Below are 16,805 nucleotides of genomic sequence, written 5' to 3' on the forward strand. Positions count from 1 at the left end.
TTGGTACTAGAGCTAGCATCCTCAACTATATTTAGCCTATTCACGGCTTGTTCCCTGTGCCCTCTTCGGTCGGGAAGGTAATCATACGCAGCAGAGGGGGGTTGACACTTTTCTGGGATAAAGGAGTTAGGGCTTCTCATATGACGAGAGCAAGTTTCAACGAAGTGAACTTTTTGTTTTTATATCTGTATACTTTTGGCCTTATCCCCTAACCTTCAAGGCTTTATAGGGACTTGGCAGTACTACATCATACAACGTCAGGCTACCTTCCACTAGGGCTAAAAAACATACCAGTAGGAGGGGCTTATATAGATTTCATTCTTTTAAAAAAACATACCATAATGGCGCTGGGGCGGAGTTAAGCCCGAATTGCCAAGTCCCTATTGGTAACTGAATTTCGCTTTTCAGAAGGACAAGACCGTATGGCCACGACAAAGGATACGTCGTACTCTGTTAAGAGAATGAAGTTCCACTTTGTGATGGACAGTTGTGGCGCCATTTTGTACATGAAATCCTCAAACCTCGTAAGGCTAATCATTTCTTACTTCAGGGCTGTGCGGGGGTCCCGAGGGGTCCGTCATTGCCAAAAAATCCCGTACGCTCGGGGAAAAATCCAAAAACAAATTCAAAATTCCAGTGAAAATACAAAAAGGATTTTGTATTTTTTGAAAAATCCGAAGATCTTTCAAAAGTTTCAAAATATATAAAATTATGTAAAAAATCCAAAAATCCACCGAAAATCCAGAAAAAAAATAAAAAAATACCGAAAATTTTTTAGAAATCCAAAATAACATGTTAAATCCGGGAGTGTGTTCGAACTTTTTTAGAAATCCAAAATTTTGTGAAAATCCACAAAAAAATCCCACATTTTGTGAAAATGCACAAAAAAATCACAAATTTTCAAATTCACAAATCCAGGAAGACGATACAAATTACAGTTAAAAATACAAAATCCTAAAAAAAATACGAAATCCCAAAAAGATACGAAATCCAAAAACAAATTACGAAATCCCGAAAAAATACGAAATCCCGAAAAAATACAAAATCCCGAAAAAAATGCAAAATCCCGAAAAAAAAATACAAAATCCCGAGAAAAAATACAAAATCCCAAGAAAAAATACGAAATTCCGTGAAAAAATTCAAAAACACAACGGTTTTTTTGAAAATCCTACTTGATTTTGGATTTTTATAAAAAATTGACAAATCCATTTAAATAAAAATCCATAAAAATCCGTACGTTTTTTTCGAATGACGGACCCCAAGACGGACCCCTCGGGGGGTCCAGATTGGCAAAGGCTTAAAATTGGGACTCAGGTACCCGTTAACGGGTCCTAAAAAATATGTTTCGGGTATCGGGTCGGGTACCCGCACACCCCTGTTTCTTATATTTTTAAAATAAACGAAATTAAACTTGGTGAATATGATCTAGGATAATAAAACGGGCTTGGTGGAAAGGGACATCAGCCAAAGTTTGGCCAGTGTCGAATTGAAGACTATGGCATTAAGCGGTGAGATGTTCAATGATAACTCCATGTGGGCCAATGTCATCCTGGTTAATTGCATCCTGGACGACACCCGGGCTTGTAGGAAACAAGGCATACGCAGGTAATCTTAATCATTTTAGCCTACGTCATGGAAGATTTATCGGCATTAACGTTTAGGTTAATGGAGAAAACCATTCAAGATGACATCACGGCAAATATGGTGGATGTCACCTATCGTTTGGACGCCAAGAAAGATACTGCGGGTTTGTCACTTTTTCTCTTTTGATCATAATATTTTCTGTTATTTTATATTTTATTAAATTTTCCAAAGGTGAGGCTGACTAATTAAGCCTATTTTTAATTATCTGGGGATTCGAGACTCTTTCTTAGTTAAAAAAAATTAATGTTAGGCTTAACAACTCAACTTTGAAATTAATGAGAGATTTTAATCGTTTAATGTTATATCAATATTAATCGATTAAGTTGTTATTGTCATTTTAATCGTTTGATTTTATTATATCAATTAATCGATTAAAAGGTTATTGCTATTTTTAATCGTTTGATTTTATTATATCAATTAATCGATTAAAAGGTTATTGCTATTTTTAATCGTTTGATTTTATTATATCAAAATTAATCGATTAAAAACTTATTATTGTGATTTTAATCATTCGATGTATTGATGTATCAATATTAATCGATTAAGAAGTTATTGCTAATTTTAATCGTTTGATGTTATTATATCAATATTAATCGATTAAAAGGTTATTGTGATTTTATTCGTTTGATGTTATATCAATATTAATCGATTAAGAAGTTATTGGTATTTTTAATCGTTTGATGTTGTATCGATATTAATCGATTAAAACATTGTCTAATGTCATTAATTTCCCTTTTAAATGTGTAGTTGACGTCAAAGTGAACAACTTCACGTTGATCGGGTGTTTGGAGTACCTGTTAATCCTGGGCAATTTTTTCTCGACGCCACCCTCTGAAGTGCCTAAAGATACTGTGGCCGTGCCCACCACCACCTTGGAAGGTGACTTAACAATACTACTTTCAATTTCTTAAGCCTTAATTCCGAGTCGAGTTCAATTCAAATTATAACTTCAGTTCCAAAGACTTCAATGGCCAAAACGCCAACGAGTGAGACATCGACTCAGTCCAGTACCATGTCGATTAACTTGAGCCTCCTTAAACCTGACATTGTCCTGATTGAAGACATCGACGACATAAATAGCAACGCTGTCATTTTTAATGTAAGTATAGGGAATTAGCCTTATTCCCGATCAGCGCCACCTACCCATAGTGGCGACTTTGAGAACTTCTGTAATCGGCAAGCCAACCACTCCAGATGTCGCTAAAAATCTGGTGACGTCACTGAAGGGCTCTCTCGGCCCGAGGTCTGACCAAAAATTAGCCCGCTTTATTTTACCTAAAGTAGCACGCCAAGGCTTAGCTTTAAAAGCTCCAAAAACGCAGTGAGATAAGTTTTTACCTTTAGGTAAGTGTTGGATATGGTCGAGAAAGAAGTTTGGAGCCCCATTTAGGCCCAATTTCGTAATTTAATTCAAGTAATGAGGCTGAAATTAACTTTAACGAGCTTTAAAGCCGCGGGCAAATTTTTGGTCAGACCCCAGGCCGAGAGTGCCCCCGTCGGTGACGTCACCAGATTTTTAGCGACATCTGGAGTGGTTGGCTTGCCCATTACAGTAGTTCTCAAAGTCGCCGCCGCTATGGCTAGGTGGCGCTGATCGGGAATAAGGCTAATTGCCTGGGGACGTACTGAACTCTTTTCGTTAACTTATTTCCCTGTTTTAACCTGTTCAGAATGAAGCCTTTATTAAGATGAGAATAACTCCGGAAGGTCAGAATATTCAAGGAACGATATCGGGGCTCGAATTATTTACGGCCAAGTTTAACCCGAAGTATCGATCCAGTACAATGCAACAGGTAAGTGCATTGAATTATTTGAAATACGTCACAGGCACCACGTGACGCCAAGGTACAAACATCGCCAACTACATGTTCCGAATTATTCCTTGATTCCCCTCTTCTTTGCCTCTATTTATTGGACCAAAACGGATGTAGATGTAGCGCCATCTCTAGGCAACATTAATCGATTTTGCGGATTTTAAAGATGGCGGCTTCTAATTTAAGCGGGATTTAAAAATTTTGACGTCATAGGACACGTGATATTTGGTCCAATTTTCTTTTAACTTCCTGTTAGGGATAGTAGCTGCTGCTAGGAGGGGGGGTTGGATCATGTATACTTCATCTTTTAAGGGAACGAACAATCCCTAGCGTTAGTTAATCCTTAGTGTGGACATCCATTCATAGGCAAAGGCTTAGCTTTGATAATCAAAGTTTGTCTTACGATTTTTTTAATGTTCAGATCTTGAATCCATGCGATATCAATTTAACGTTCAACGCCTTTGTGGCGGGTGACCAGCGAATCAACGTTACAATCACTGACGTCATATTGCACGTCAATCCAGCCACTGTTCAATTGCTGACCAATATCTCGAGTGCCTTAACAGCCTCATCGGCTGAAACGGAGGAAAACAAAGTGGAAGTGAAGCGAGACCCGCCCGATGTCGTCTGGGGTGAAAAGGACATCGATAACTCGAAACTCTGGTATATGGGGACCAGCCAATTGAAAGCGGCCTTGGAAGTCACCGAAGACTCCTTCATGGAAGTCGCTGTTCCCGAAAGAGGGCCGTCTCCCGTTAATGAAGAATTGGTATGTGGTTCAGATCATTCATTCCTTTAATTAGTTTGATTCAAGGAAGAATATTGTGAAATGTTTTTCAACTTTTTCGAATTAATTGTTAGAGCCAATCCAGTTTAAATTGAGTTTATTGTAAGTAAGTTAGACGGAGTAGATTTTTGTAGGAACTAATTGATTCAAAATTCAAATATTGAGAAGGCACGCAATAGTTGTCGAATTCCTATTTTGCTGGGATTTTATAGAATGTACGACGTTCTTTAATTGAATTTGATTATTCGTTGGTTTTTGTTCATTTTTTATGAAGCAATCGCTTTTGTTTCTTGATTAATCGAATGAGTTTATTATTTTCTTTTGAGTTTATTAATTTACTAATGGAGTAATCTTTATTGTTAGTCGATTAATCAAATGAGTTTTTAATTTCCTTATAGAGCAATCGCTTTGGTTTCTCGATTAATCGAATGAGTTTATTTATTTACTAATGGAGTAATCTCTATTGTTAGTCGATTAATCCAATCCTTTTATATATTTCTTTATGGAGTAATCTCTTTTGTTAGTCGACAAATCGAAGGATTTTATTAATTTCCTTATGGAGTAATCGCTTTGGTTTTTCGATTAATCGAATGAGTTTGTAGCGGTTACAAGTTTATTAATTTCCTTATGGAGTAATTGCTTTGGTTTCTCGATTAATCGAATGAGTTTATTTCCTTATGAGTTTATATATTTCTTTATGGAGTAATCTCTATTGTTAGTCGATTAATCCAATGCTTTTATATATTTGTTTATGGAGTAATCTGTTGTTTGCCGATTAATCGAAGGATTTTATTCATTTCCTTATGGAGTAATCGCTTTGGTTTTTCGATTAATCGAATGAATTTATTCATTTCCTTATGGAGTAATCGCTTTGGTTTTTCGATTAATCGAATGAGTTTATTCATTTCCTTATGGAGTAATCGCTTTGGTTTTTCGATTAATCGAATGAGTTTGTTAATTTCCTTATGAGTTTATTTACTACTAATTTGTTAGTCGATTAATCCAATGCTTTTATATATTTCTTTATGGAGTAATCTGCTGTTTGCCGATTAATCGAAGGATTTTATTAATTTCCTTTTGGAGTAATCTCTTGTTTCTCGATTAATCGAAAAATCTTCATTATTTTATTCCACTAATGGCTTTTAATCGATTAATCGAAAAATCTTATTTTATTCCACTAATGGCTTTTAATCGATTAATCGAAAAATCTTATTTTATTCCACTAATGGCTTTTAATCGATTAATCGAAAAATCTTATTTTATTCCACTAATGGCTTTTAATCGATTAATCGAAAAATCTTATTTTATTCCACTAATGGCTTTTAATCGATTAATCGAAAAATCTTATTTTATTCCACTAATGGCTTTTAATCGATTAATCGAAAAATCTTATTTTATTCCACTAATGGCTTTTAATCGATTAATCGAAAAATCTTATTTTATTCCACTAATGGCTTTTAATCGATTAATCGAAAAATCTTCATTATTTTATTCCACTAATGGCTTTTAATCGATTAATCGAAAAGCTGCATGTTTTGAATAGTTCAATTAATGCCTTATTGTCGGTTAATTAACTCTTTCAGTTGTCCGTAAAGCGCTATTTCGTCGATTAATTGACACAATCTCCAACAGTTAATTTTTGTTGACTAATCGTAAAACTTAAAAATTTCGTTTAAAGTCGTTTAGTTGAAATTATTTCGATTTTATTTGTATTATAATGGCTCTTGAAAAACAAGTTGCTGTATTTTCGTTATTAGTGTTAATATTGAAGTTATCTTGAAAATTCTGCATTTGAAGTTGCGTGTAACGTAACACGTTGCTGTCCGATTATCTTTCAGATGATGTTGACCATAAATTCAATTTTGGTGACTGTGGAAGCCGGTGTTGGGAAATCAGTTGTGCCTCTAATCCTTCTCGAATCCAAGTTTAGATCTGAAATCAGAAATTGGACCTCCAAGGTTTGTCAACCACTCATTTTCCGACAATATTTTAATCAGGGCTGTACGGGTCTAGATTTTTGGGTGTCGGGTAAACTTGAAAGGAGGACGCGTGTCTCCCATCATAAAACTAGCTAAGAAAATTCCCTAATGTCATTTGTTTTTAACTTTGTAGTTGAAGATCGAATGCTACTTAAGCGTAGAGGTGGCTTCCTTTAACGAAAAATTAGCGGTCTGGGAACCGTTAATCGAACCAGTTGAGAGCAAAACTGGCCATAATCCGTGGGAGCTCACTCTTAGGGTGATAAAAAACGAGGTCGACCCAATTGAACCGAATAATCCCATCGACGATCTGGATAGTCCTGGATCGGAAGACGTCGTTTTCAAACCCCCTTTGATGAGCGTCGAAGTCGCCTCCACCGATATGCTCTTGGTCACCGTGACCAAGACATGCTTGGAAGTCATCACCAATTTGGGGAAGGCCTTTGGTCAAGCTATGCAAAAAGATTCCTCGCTGAAGTTGGAACAGTCCTCGGCGCCCTACGTCGTCAAGAACAACTTGGGGATTCCCTTGATGCTCGTTTTGGAAGGAACAGAGTTTCAGGTTCAAAGTACCAAGGAGTTTAGTCCAAGAAAATCCATGCCCATTGTCACAACGGCCGAGTGCAAGGAAATTCAGGTATTTTTAGTGATTTTGGTATCGTTTTTAGCTACGTGTTGTTATCAGTCTGGGACATAGCACACTTCCTCTGGTCCAAAACCAGTTTGGACTAGTTTTTATATTCAAGAAGTGGGGCGGGGTTACTGGTCCTCGGGACCAGTTTATTAATTGTAAATCTATAGGAAAACAATGGCGGGGACCAGTCCGGAGACCAGTTTATTATTTAGGACACTAGGGGATCAATGGTGCCAAGGACCAGTCTGGGAAATAGCACTCTTCCTCTGGTCCAAAACCAGTTTATTAATTGCATGGATTAGTTTTTTAATTCAAAAACTGGGGCCCGGGTCACTGGTCCCCGGGTCACTGGTCCTCGGGACCAGATTATTAATTGCAAATCTATAGGAGAACAAAGGCTGGAACCAGTCTGAAGACCAGTTTATTATTTAGGCCACTAGGTGGGTCTCTGGTCCCAAGGACCAGTCTGGGAAATAGCAGTGCACTTTTTCTGGTCCAAAACCAGTTTATTAATTGCATGGATTAGTTTTTTAATTCAAAAACTGGGGGGGGGGGGTCACTGGTCCTCGGGACCAGATTATTAATTGCAAATCTATAGGAAAACAAAGGCGGGGACCAGTCCGGAGACCAGTTTATTATTTAGGACACTAGGGGGATCACTGGTCCCAAGGACTAGTTTAAAAATATCCTTATTTCCCATATAACAGGAACAAAAGGGGTATTGGGTGACCTCTGGTCCTTCTGAGTTGCACTAATTGGGTTGGAAACGCGAAAAAGCAAGTTTAGAAAAGCGCTAATTAAAGCTAATGTTGGCTTCTGGGGTGCCCTTAACATTCTGTTCAATCTTCTATCCACCGATTTTACTGTTGCTAAAGGCAGTAACCAATTATAACTTGTTCACGAGGGCGGAGCCAAAATTAGCCTTCAACTCCGCCCTTCAATAATGGGAGCATCTAGCGGCATTAAACCTCAGTCGATTAAAGGGACTGCAAAGAAGGCATGGGCGGGTGGGTAAAAATTATTTGAAATACGTCACAGACAGAAATCACGTGATGCCAAGATACAAAGGCTCCTCATGGAGTGGGACTAGTTAACATCTACTCCTTGTTTTTCGCCAGATTGCAGCGCCAAATCCATGAAGTGGTAATTTTCGAAATTAAACGAACTAAGCTTCTTTGAACCACCCGCGCCTCTCCTCGGTCACGTGGTGCCTCTGACGTATTTCAAATAATTTTTACTCGCCCTCTGATGCCTTCTTTACAGATCCCTTTAAGGGATGATACTCCATACCTGTTCAAAGCTCGTTTTGGGAAACAAAGAATTGGTATAATTGTATTGTACAGCACCAGCGTGGGAAATGACCAGTTTAATAATTGCCTGGACCAGTTTAAAAATTAAATCGGAGGGGGGTCAGTGGTCCACGAGAGAAAATTCAAGGGTAACCAGAGTTCAGACATTATCTCAACTGCTTGAATTATCCACTTCTTTAGTTTAGCAGACGACGTACGCGTACCCTGGTCAATGGTCATGGACCAGTTTATTTATTACAGGCCAGGGGGGTCGCTGGACAAATGTCCAGTTCAATAAAAATCCTTATTTCCCACCCTGTTACAGCACACGCTAGTTTTGTCACGTGGTATCACTCAATTCTCAACTTGAATGAATAAAAAGGGGGAGGGGTCACAATTATACTCTTACACACGTAATTCTCGACACTAATCAAATTTGTGTTTTTAGGCTATTAGTAGACTTTGATTTAAAGAAGGGATTTATGTTTGAATTGGATTGGTTATAATTTCAGGAGGTGTTTTTGGAAGCCAACACGACGGTCGGTTTGTCCTTGAAAAACTTGAACCAGAAACTTGGTCTTTCGTCGATGAGACGTCAAAGCAGTCGCATGGAATACTTTTTCAATTTGAAAGTGGACACCGATCAAGTCAGTGCGGTGCGAACCGTGTATTTGACGTGTACCGACAAGCGCTATTTCGGACTCCCCTTGAAAACCTACCCTGGCGACCAATGGGGTTTCATCGTTAGCATTTCTTCCGCCAGTGGAGCCAAAGTCATCAACCTGCACTCTGTTGTTCAGGTACGAAACTACCATTAATTCGTATTAGTACTTGGAATAGGGGCTTGGCAATTCGGGTTTGGCTCCACCCCCCCCCCCAGCGCCATTATGGTAGTTTTTTTTTTTTTGCAGAATCAAAGCTATATAAGCCCCTCCTCCTGGTATGTTTTTTAGCACTAGTTGAAGGTAGCGTGACGTTGCATGACGTAGAACTGCCAAGTCCCTATGGCCCTAGTTTCCTCTACACGTAGATCTTGGATTTTTTACATTCATTTTTGGTTAGAACCAAGAATTCATAATCGTACTTGGAATGCCTTAATACCTATATTCAGTGTGTGGGAAATTGGGGTGTGGTTTTAGGCTCTGTGGGAAAAAGGTAATTTTTTTTCCGAAATCGGTTAAATGTGGGAATTTTCTTGTTAAAGGGTTAATCAATGAGATAGAGTATGTGTATTAAACCTCGAGTTACAACGTCGGCTCTCGAGATCGACGTTTCGCGATACACTTTTTGTCGAGCATGAATCTTTATCAAATACGGGTGGCGCCACCTATTAATCACTCTAAGAACGTTTTTATTACCGTCTGCTGCTATAATCCGCGTAACAAGCTGTCAAGATAGTTTTTTAAACTTGTTAAATAAAATACGCGAGTTAAATAATAAAAACTCTAGTCCTTTTTAATCTAATAAATAGATGAAATAAAAATCATAACGATGTTTCTGATTGCAAATAAGCAATAAGTAAAAGTTGTAATTAGTTCCGCTAGAGGCTCACAGATGGCGCTGTCATGTTTTGAAATAAATTCGGAGATTTTAAGTTTGGCACTGAAAAAGAAAAAAGCATATTTTGAGAATTTTAAAGCATTGGCTCATTAAATTTGTACATATTGTCAAAGCCATGCGGAGTGATATTTCCATATTAAACTTAGTAGGAAAAAATAGTCCAGATAAATATAGCGGTAACTTTTCTTCCATATTTTAGCTGAAGGCGGTGGGAAATTTTTCAAATCTAAGTGGGAAAATCGATCCACTTTCTAACATTGGCAACACTGCCATATTTCATGTGCTCCGTTTTGCGTCGTAAAAAGGCGCTGAGGCCTAACTTATATTACGTATTTTCCAGTCATGATATTGAGTTTTAGAAAATCCAACAATAGCTCCCAAAATTACGGGAAGCCTTGTCTTCATGGATTTTAAAATCGGTTGTTAAATGAAACATTCTGTTTACAAACTAGTTATTTGCCACAAAAATTAGTTTCGTTCTTCGTTTAATTCCCCTGTAATTAACTTAAAAATTTTGCTTTTATTTTTAATTGGTTTTATCTAATTAAATATGACGCAACTGTCGTGACAGGCGGTAAAAATCAATCTTTAACGTATGTTTTCCGTGATGCAATAACGTAACCCCCAGAAAGTGGCCCAATTGAGCATTCCAAGTACCGGTGTACATTCTCGTCTTAATAATTAATTTAAGTGGTATGTCATTTTTGCGAGTGGTATTTGTTTATTTGTCAGGTGGTGAACCATTTCCAAGTTCCTATTGAGATATTTTATATGAAACGAGGAAGCGAAGAAACGCTCGAATCTTGCGGGATTGTCGACCCCGAGAAGAATTTCTACGTTCCTTGTTACGCTCTTTATACTTCCAAGAATGAACTCTTCTTCAAACCACATGAGAAAGAGTGAGTTGAAATATCCTCAAAGGGAGCTACTAGATTAACGAAAGGTTATTAATCGATTAATTATCATCAAAGGGTGATCAATGAAAGGCTTTAATCGATTAATTATCGTCCAAGGGAGGTTTTTAAATTCTATCAATTGATTAATTATCGTCAAAGTGAGATTAACGAAAGGCTATTAATCGATTAATTATCGTCAAAGCGAGATTAACGAATGGCTTGCAATCGATTAATTGCCGTCAAAGGGAGATTAAGGAATGGCTCGTAATCGATTAATTATCGTCAAAGGGAGATTGACGAATGGCTCTTAATCGATTAATTATCGTCAAAGGGAGATTGACGAATGGCTCGTAATCGATTAATTGCCGTCAAAGGGAGATTAAGGAATGGCTCGTAATCGATTAATTATCATCAAGATCATTAAGTTTTGCGACTATTATTATCGTGGTACTAGTTATCGCGTTACTGATCGTAAAATATAAATTTCTCTTTGATTGGAATTTATAGTTTTGCGATTTCTTCCCAACCATTTGTATGGAAGGACCTTGTGAAGGAACCGACATTCGGACTCAACATGTTCTGCGAAGGAAAGGAGCAGAAAAAGAAATTCTTCATACAGGTAAATACACCCGTTTTCCATTAGTTAGTTTTGCCCACTTAAGGCAAGACTTGGGGCCTACGGGTGGCCCTAGAAGGTACGGGCCCCGGGAAAACTGACCAAATTTCCCCTCTCACGACGGCCCTGGACAGACGAATAAAGTGATCTCTTATTCACTAAAATAAATTCCTCATCCTTTGCTAGTCTTACCCATTTAAGACAGACGAACGCGTATCATTGTCACCTGTGTTAAACTCCTCATGTCAATATTCTTACTCGGTTAAGAGAGCCCGACCATGGCCAACTTAGATTACCCGAGCCCCATGTTAAAAAACTCCTATCAAAATCGCCCCTAGTTCCGACTTTCGCCGTTAGGTGCGCTGCCAACCCAGTTTTCCTCCTAATGCTTTTTCTATGGGAAAAGAAATTCGGAAGTGGACTCGGTTTTAAAGCATTTTTAATACATTTACCGATTTTTTTCGTGGCTGAATTTTAAATGAGAAGTCAAGTAAGTTCTAATCTGTATTTTGAGACCTATTTCATAATTTTCCATTCGTTATTTGACGAATAATCAACAAAGTTATAGTTGTTTTTTAGGCGGAGAAATGCGCCGTCTAGAATTAAGCCTTGGTCCGAAGGAAGTTTACATTAAAATTTAGTGGCGCCGTTGGACCTAAGACCATTTGTTTAATGGTCTTAGGTTGGACCAAGGCTTCGGTTTTCCGAGAAATTTAATTTCTCCGCCTTAAAAAGAAACTTTTAATGTTGATTACTCGTCAAATAACGGACGGAAAATTGTGAAATAGGTCTCACAAGTCACAATATAAATTAGAACTTACTTGACTTCTCATTTAAAACTCTGCCACGAAAAAAATGGGTTAATATATTAAAAATGCTCTAAAACCGAGCATCCCCATAGAAAAAGCATTAGGAGGAAAACTGGGTTTGTAGCGCACCTAACGGCGAAAGTCTGAACTAGGGGCGATTTTGCTAGTCGTTTTTTAACATGGGGCTCGGGTGAAGCTGGCAGGCCTTCTACCACCGAAAGAAGGTTATCAAAGTTGGCCATGGTCCGACGAACGTGACACTTAAGATATCTCAAAAATAGACAAGCACCCACTTTTAACTCTTCTCGTTAGGTGGCTGGCGAGATGGAGCAAGTTCTCTACGAACACACCAATAAAAAAACCATGTTGAGCGCGGGATACAAGCTGCACCTCAGTCCTCCCGCTGTTCTCAGAAATCTCTTGCCGATTCCCGTCTCTGTCGCGATTCAGGTACAACTCGCAGATTCTAAACCAAATTTTTAAAACTCAGTTCACGGTGTTTTTATTCTGCCATTCCGTCTACAGTGCATTAATGAAGAGTTCACGCTGAAACCTGGTGAAAGTGTCTCTCTCGTCAACGTTGAAGTTGGACGTCACGGAATCGAAATTAGGGTGAGATTTCAAGTTTCATGAATTTGTCGCAAACAGTTTTGGCGGCGTGTTTTGATCAGAAGTTGCGCGCGAAATTTCGGGTACTTTAATCGATTAATCACGTATTTTTAATGAACTACTCGGACCAATTAGTTGGATTTTACAAGGGAATTCGTGCTACTGCTCACGAACTCTTATCGATTAATGAAATTTTTCTAATCGATTAATCGCGTATTCTTATTTACTAGTTGGACCTATGGGTTCAATTTCATTAGGGAACAGGTTTTTGTCCTGTTTTTTTAATAAATTTCGGGTACTTTAATCGGTTAATCGATTAATCACGTATTCTTATGGACTAGTTGGACCTATGGGTTGAATTTCATTAGGAAACAGTTTTTGTTTTAAGAAGTAACGTGCGAACTCTTATCGATTAATGAAATTTTTCTAATCGATTAATCGCGTATTCTTATGGACTAGTTGGACCTATGGGTTGAATTTCATTAGGAAACAGGTTTTTGTCCAGTTGTTTTAATAAATTTCGGGTACTTTAATCGATTAATCGCGTATTCTTATGGACTGGTGGGACCTATGGGTTGAATTTCATTAGGAAACAGTTTTTGTTTTAAGAAGTAACGTGCGAACTCTTATCGATTAATGAAATTTTTCTAATCGATTAATCGCGTATTCTTATGGACTAGTTGGACCTATGGGTTGAATTTCATTAGGAAACAGGTTTTTGTCCCGTTGTTTTAATAAATTTCGGGTACTTTAATCGATTAATCGCGTATTCTTATGGACTGGTGGGACCTATGGGTTGAATTTCATTAGGAAACAGTTTTTGTTTTAAGAAGTAACGTGCGAACTCTTATCGATTAATGAAATTTTTCTAATCGATTAATCGCGTGTTCTTATGGACTAGTTGGACCTATGGGTTGAATTTCATTAGGAAACAGTTTTTGTTTTAAGAAGTAACGTGCGAACTCTTATCGATTAATGAAATTTTTCTAATCGATTAATCGCGTATTCTTATGGACTAGTTGGACCTATGGGTTGAATTTCATTAGGAAACAGGTTTTTGTCCAGTTGTTTTAATAAATTTCGGGTACTTTAATCGATTAATCGCGTATTCTTATGGACTGGTGGGACCTATGGGTTGAATTTCATTAGGAAACAGTTTTTGTTTTAAGAAGTAACGTGCGAACTCTTATCGATTAATGAAATTTTTCTAATCGATTAATCGCGTGTTCTTATGGACTAGTTGGACCTATGGGTTGAATTTCATTAGGAAACAGTTTTTGTTTTAAGAAGTAACGTGCGAACTCTTATCGATTAATGAAATTTTTCTAATCGATTAATCGCGTATTCTTATGGACTAGTTGGACCTATGGGTTGAATTTCATTAGGAAACAGGTTTTTGTCCAGTTGTTTTAATAAATTTCGGGTACTTTAATCGATTAATCGCGTATTCTTATGGACTGGTGGGACCTATGGGTTGAATTTCATTAGGAAACAGTTTTTGTTTTAAGAAGTAACGTGCGAACTCTTATCGATTAATGAAATTTTTCTAATCGATTAATCGCGTGTTCTTATGGACTAGTTGGACCTATGGGTTGAATTTCATTAGGAAACAGTTTTTGTTTTAAGAAGTAACGTGCGAACTCTTATCGATTAATGAAATTTTTCTAATCGATTAATCGCGTATTCTTATGGACTAGTTGGACCTATGGGTTGAATTTCATTAGGAAACAGGTTTTTGTCCAGTTGTTTTAATAAATTTCGGGTACTTTAATCGATTAATCGCGTATTCTTATGGACTGGTGGGACCTATGGGTTGAATTTCATTAGGAAACAGTTTTTGTTTTAAGAAGTAACGTGCGAACTCTTATCGATTAATGAAATTTTTCTAATCGATTAATCGCGTATTCTTATGGACTAGTTGGACCTATGGGTTGAATTTCATTAGGAAACAGGTTTTTGTCCAGTTGTTTTAATAAATTTCGGGTACTTTAATCGATTAATCGCGTATTCTTATGGACTGGTGGGACCTATGGGTTGAATTTCATTAGGAAACAGTTTTTGTTTTAAGAAGTAACGTGCGAACTCTTATCGATTAATGAAATTTTTCTAATCGATTAATCGCGTATTCTTATGGACTAGTTGGACCTATGGGTTGAATTTCATTAGGAAACAGGTTTTTGTCCCGTTGTTTTAATAAATTTCGGGTACTTTAATCGATTAATCGCGTATTCTTATGGACTGGTGGGACCTATGGGTTGAATTTCATTAGGAAACAGTTTTTGTTTTAAGAAGTAACGTGCGAACTCTTATCGATTAATGAAATTTTTCTAATCGATTAATCGCGTATTCTTATGGACTGGTGGGACCTATGGGTTGAATTTCATTAGGAAACAGTTTTTGTTTTAAGAAGTAACGTGCGAACTCTTATCGATTAATGAAATTTTTCTAATCGATTAATCGCGTATTCTTATGGACTAGTTGGACCTATGGGTTGAATTTCATTAGGAAACAGGTTTTTGTCCCGTTGTTTTAATAAATTTCGGGTACTTTAATCGATTAATCGCGTATTCTTATGGACTGGTGGGACCTATGGGTTGAATTTCATTAGGAAACAGTTTTTGTTTTAAGAAGTAACGTGCGAACTCTTATCGATTAATGAAATTTTTCTAATCGATTAATCGCGTGTTCTTATGGACTAGTTGGACCTATGGGTTGAATTTCATTAGGAAACAGTTTTTGTTTTAAGAAGTAACGTGCGAACTCTTATCGATTAATGAAATTTTTCTAATCGATTAATCGCGTATTCTTATGGACTAGTTGGACCTATGGGTTGAATTTCATTAGGAAACAGGTTTTTGTCCAGTTGTTTTAATAAATTTCGGGTACTTTAATCGATTAATCGCGTATTCTTATGGACTGGTGGGACCTATGGGTTGAATTTCATTAGGAAACAGTTTTTGTTTTAAGAAGTAACGTGCGAACTCTTATCGATTAATGAAATTTTTCTAATCGATTAATCGCGTGTTCTTATGGACTAGTTGGACCTATGGGTTGAATTTCATTAGGAAACAGTTTTTGTTTTAAGAAGTAACGTGCGAACTCTTATCGATTAATGAAATTTTTCTAATCGATTAATCGCGTATTCTTATGGACTAGTTGGACCTATGGGTTGAATTTCATTAGGAAACAGGTTTTTGTCCAGTTGTTTTAATAAATTTCGGGTACTTTAATCGATTAATCGCGTATTCTTATGGACTGGTGGGACCTATGGGTTGAATTTCATTAGGAAACAGTTTTTGTTTTAAGAAGTAACGTGCGAACTCTTATCGATTAATGAAATTTTTCTAATCGATTAATCGCGTGTTCTTATGGACTAGTTGGACCTATGGGTTGAATTTCATTAGGAAACAGTTTTTGTTTTAAGAAGTAACGTGCGAACTCTTATCGATTAATGAAATTTTTCTAATCGATTAATCGCGTATTCTTATGGACTAGTTGGACCTATGGGTTGAATTTCATTAGGAAACAGGTTTTTGTCCAGTTGTTTTAATAAATTTCGGGTACTTTAATCGATTAATCGCGTATTCTTATGGACTGGTGGGACCTATGGGTTGAATTTCATTAGGAAACAGTTTTTGTTTTAAGAAGTAACGTGCGAACTCTTATCGATTAATGAAATTTTTCTAATCGATTAATCGCGTATTCTTATGGACTAGTTGGACCTATGGGTTGAATTTCATTAGGAAACAGGTTTTTGTCCCGTTGTTTTAATAAATTTCGGGTACTTTAATCGATTAATCGCGTATTCTTATGGACTGGTGGGACCTATGGGTTGAATTTCATTAGGAAACAGTTTTTGTTTTAAGAAGTAACGTGCGAACTCTTATCGATTAATGAAATTTTTCTAATCGATTAATCGCGTGTTCTTATGGACTAGTTGGACCTATGGGTTGAATTTCATTAGGAAACAGTTTTTGTTTTAAGAAGTAACGTGCGAACTCTTATCGATTAATGAAATTTTTCTAATCGATTAATCGCGTATTCTTATGGACTAGTTGGACCTATGGGTTGAATTTCATTAGGAAACAGGTTTTTGTCCAGTTGTTTTAATAAATTTCGGGTACTTTAATCGATTAATCGCGTATTCTTATGGACTGGTGGGACCTAT

The 16,805-nt window shown here is 37.1% G+C and overlaps 1 protein-coding gene across 4 annotated transcripts in view; it reads left to right on the forward strand.

Moving 5' to 3' along the window:
• Window positions 1-16,805, forward strand: part of Vps13 (vacuolar protein sorting 13C) — an 84,799-nt gene that overhangs the window by 33,386 nt on the left and 34,608 nt on the right. For all 4 annotated transcript variants that reach the window (XM_089845125.1, XM_089845128.1, XM_089845126.1 and 1 more), the window contains exons 27-40: window positions 409-524; window positions 1,430-1,605; window positions 1,662-1,747; window positions 2,392-2,523; window positions 2,598-2,743; window positions 3,315-3,437; window positions 3,880-4,227; window positions 6,084-6,203; window positions 6,358-6,861; window positions 8,660-8,947; window positions 10,440-10,606; window positions 11,111-11,222; window positions 12,341-12,478; window positions 12,554-12,640. In XM_089845125.1, the coding sequence (XP_089701251.1) occupies window positions 409-524; window positions 1,430-1,605; window positions 1,662-1,747; window positions 2,392-2,523; window positions 2,598-2,743; window positions 3,315-3,437; window positions 3,880-4,227; window positions 6,084-6,203; window positions 6,358-6,861; window positions 8,660-8,947; window positions 10,440-10,606; window positions 11,111-11,222; window positions 12,341-12,478; window positions 12,554-12,640 (2,543 nt within the window). The remainder of the gene's footprint in view (window positions 1-408; window positions 525-1,429; window positions 1,606-1,661; window positions 1,748-2,391; window positions 2,524-2,597; window positions 2,744-3,314; window positions 3,438-3,879; window positions 4,228-6,083; window positions 6,204-6,357; window positions 6,862-8,659; window positions 8,948-10,439; window positions 10,607-11,110; window positions 11,223-12,340; window positions 12,479-12,553; window positions 12,641-16,805) is intronic.

The sequence above is a fragment of the Phalangium opilio genome, unplaced genomic scaffold (genome assembly GCF_054372755.1).
Source record: "Phalangium opilio isolate 3A_F unplaced genomic scaffold, DU_Popi_V2 ptg000009l_1, whole genome shotgun sequence".
Classification (NCBI taxonomy): Eukaryota; Metazoa; Arthropoda; class Arachnida; order Opiliones; family Phalangiidae; genus Phalangium; species Phalangium opilio.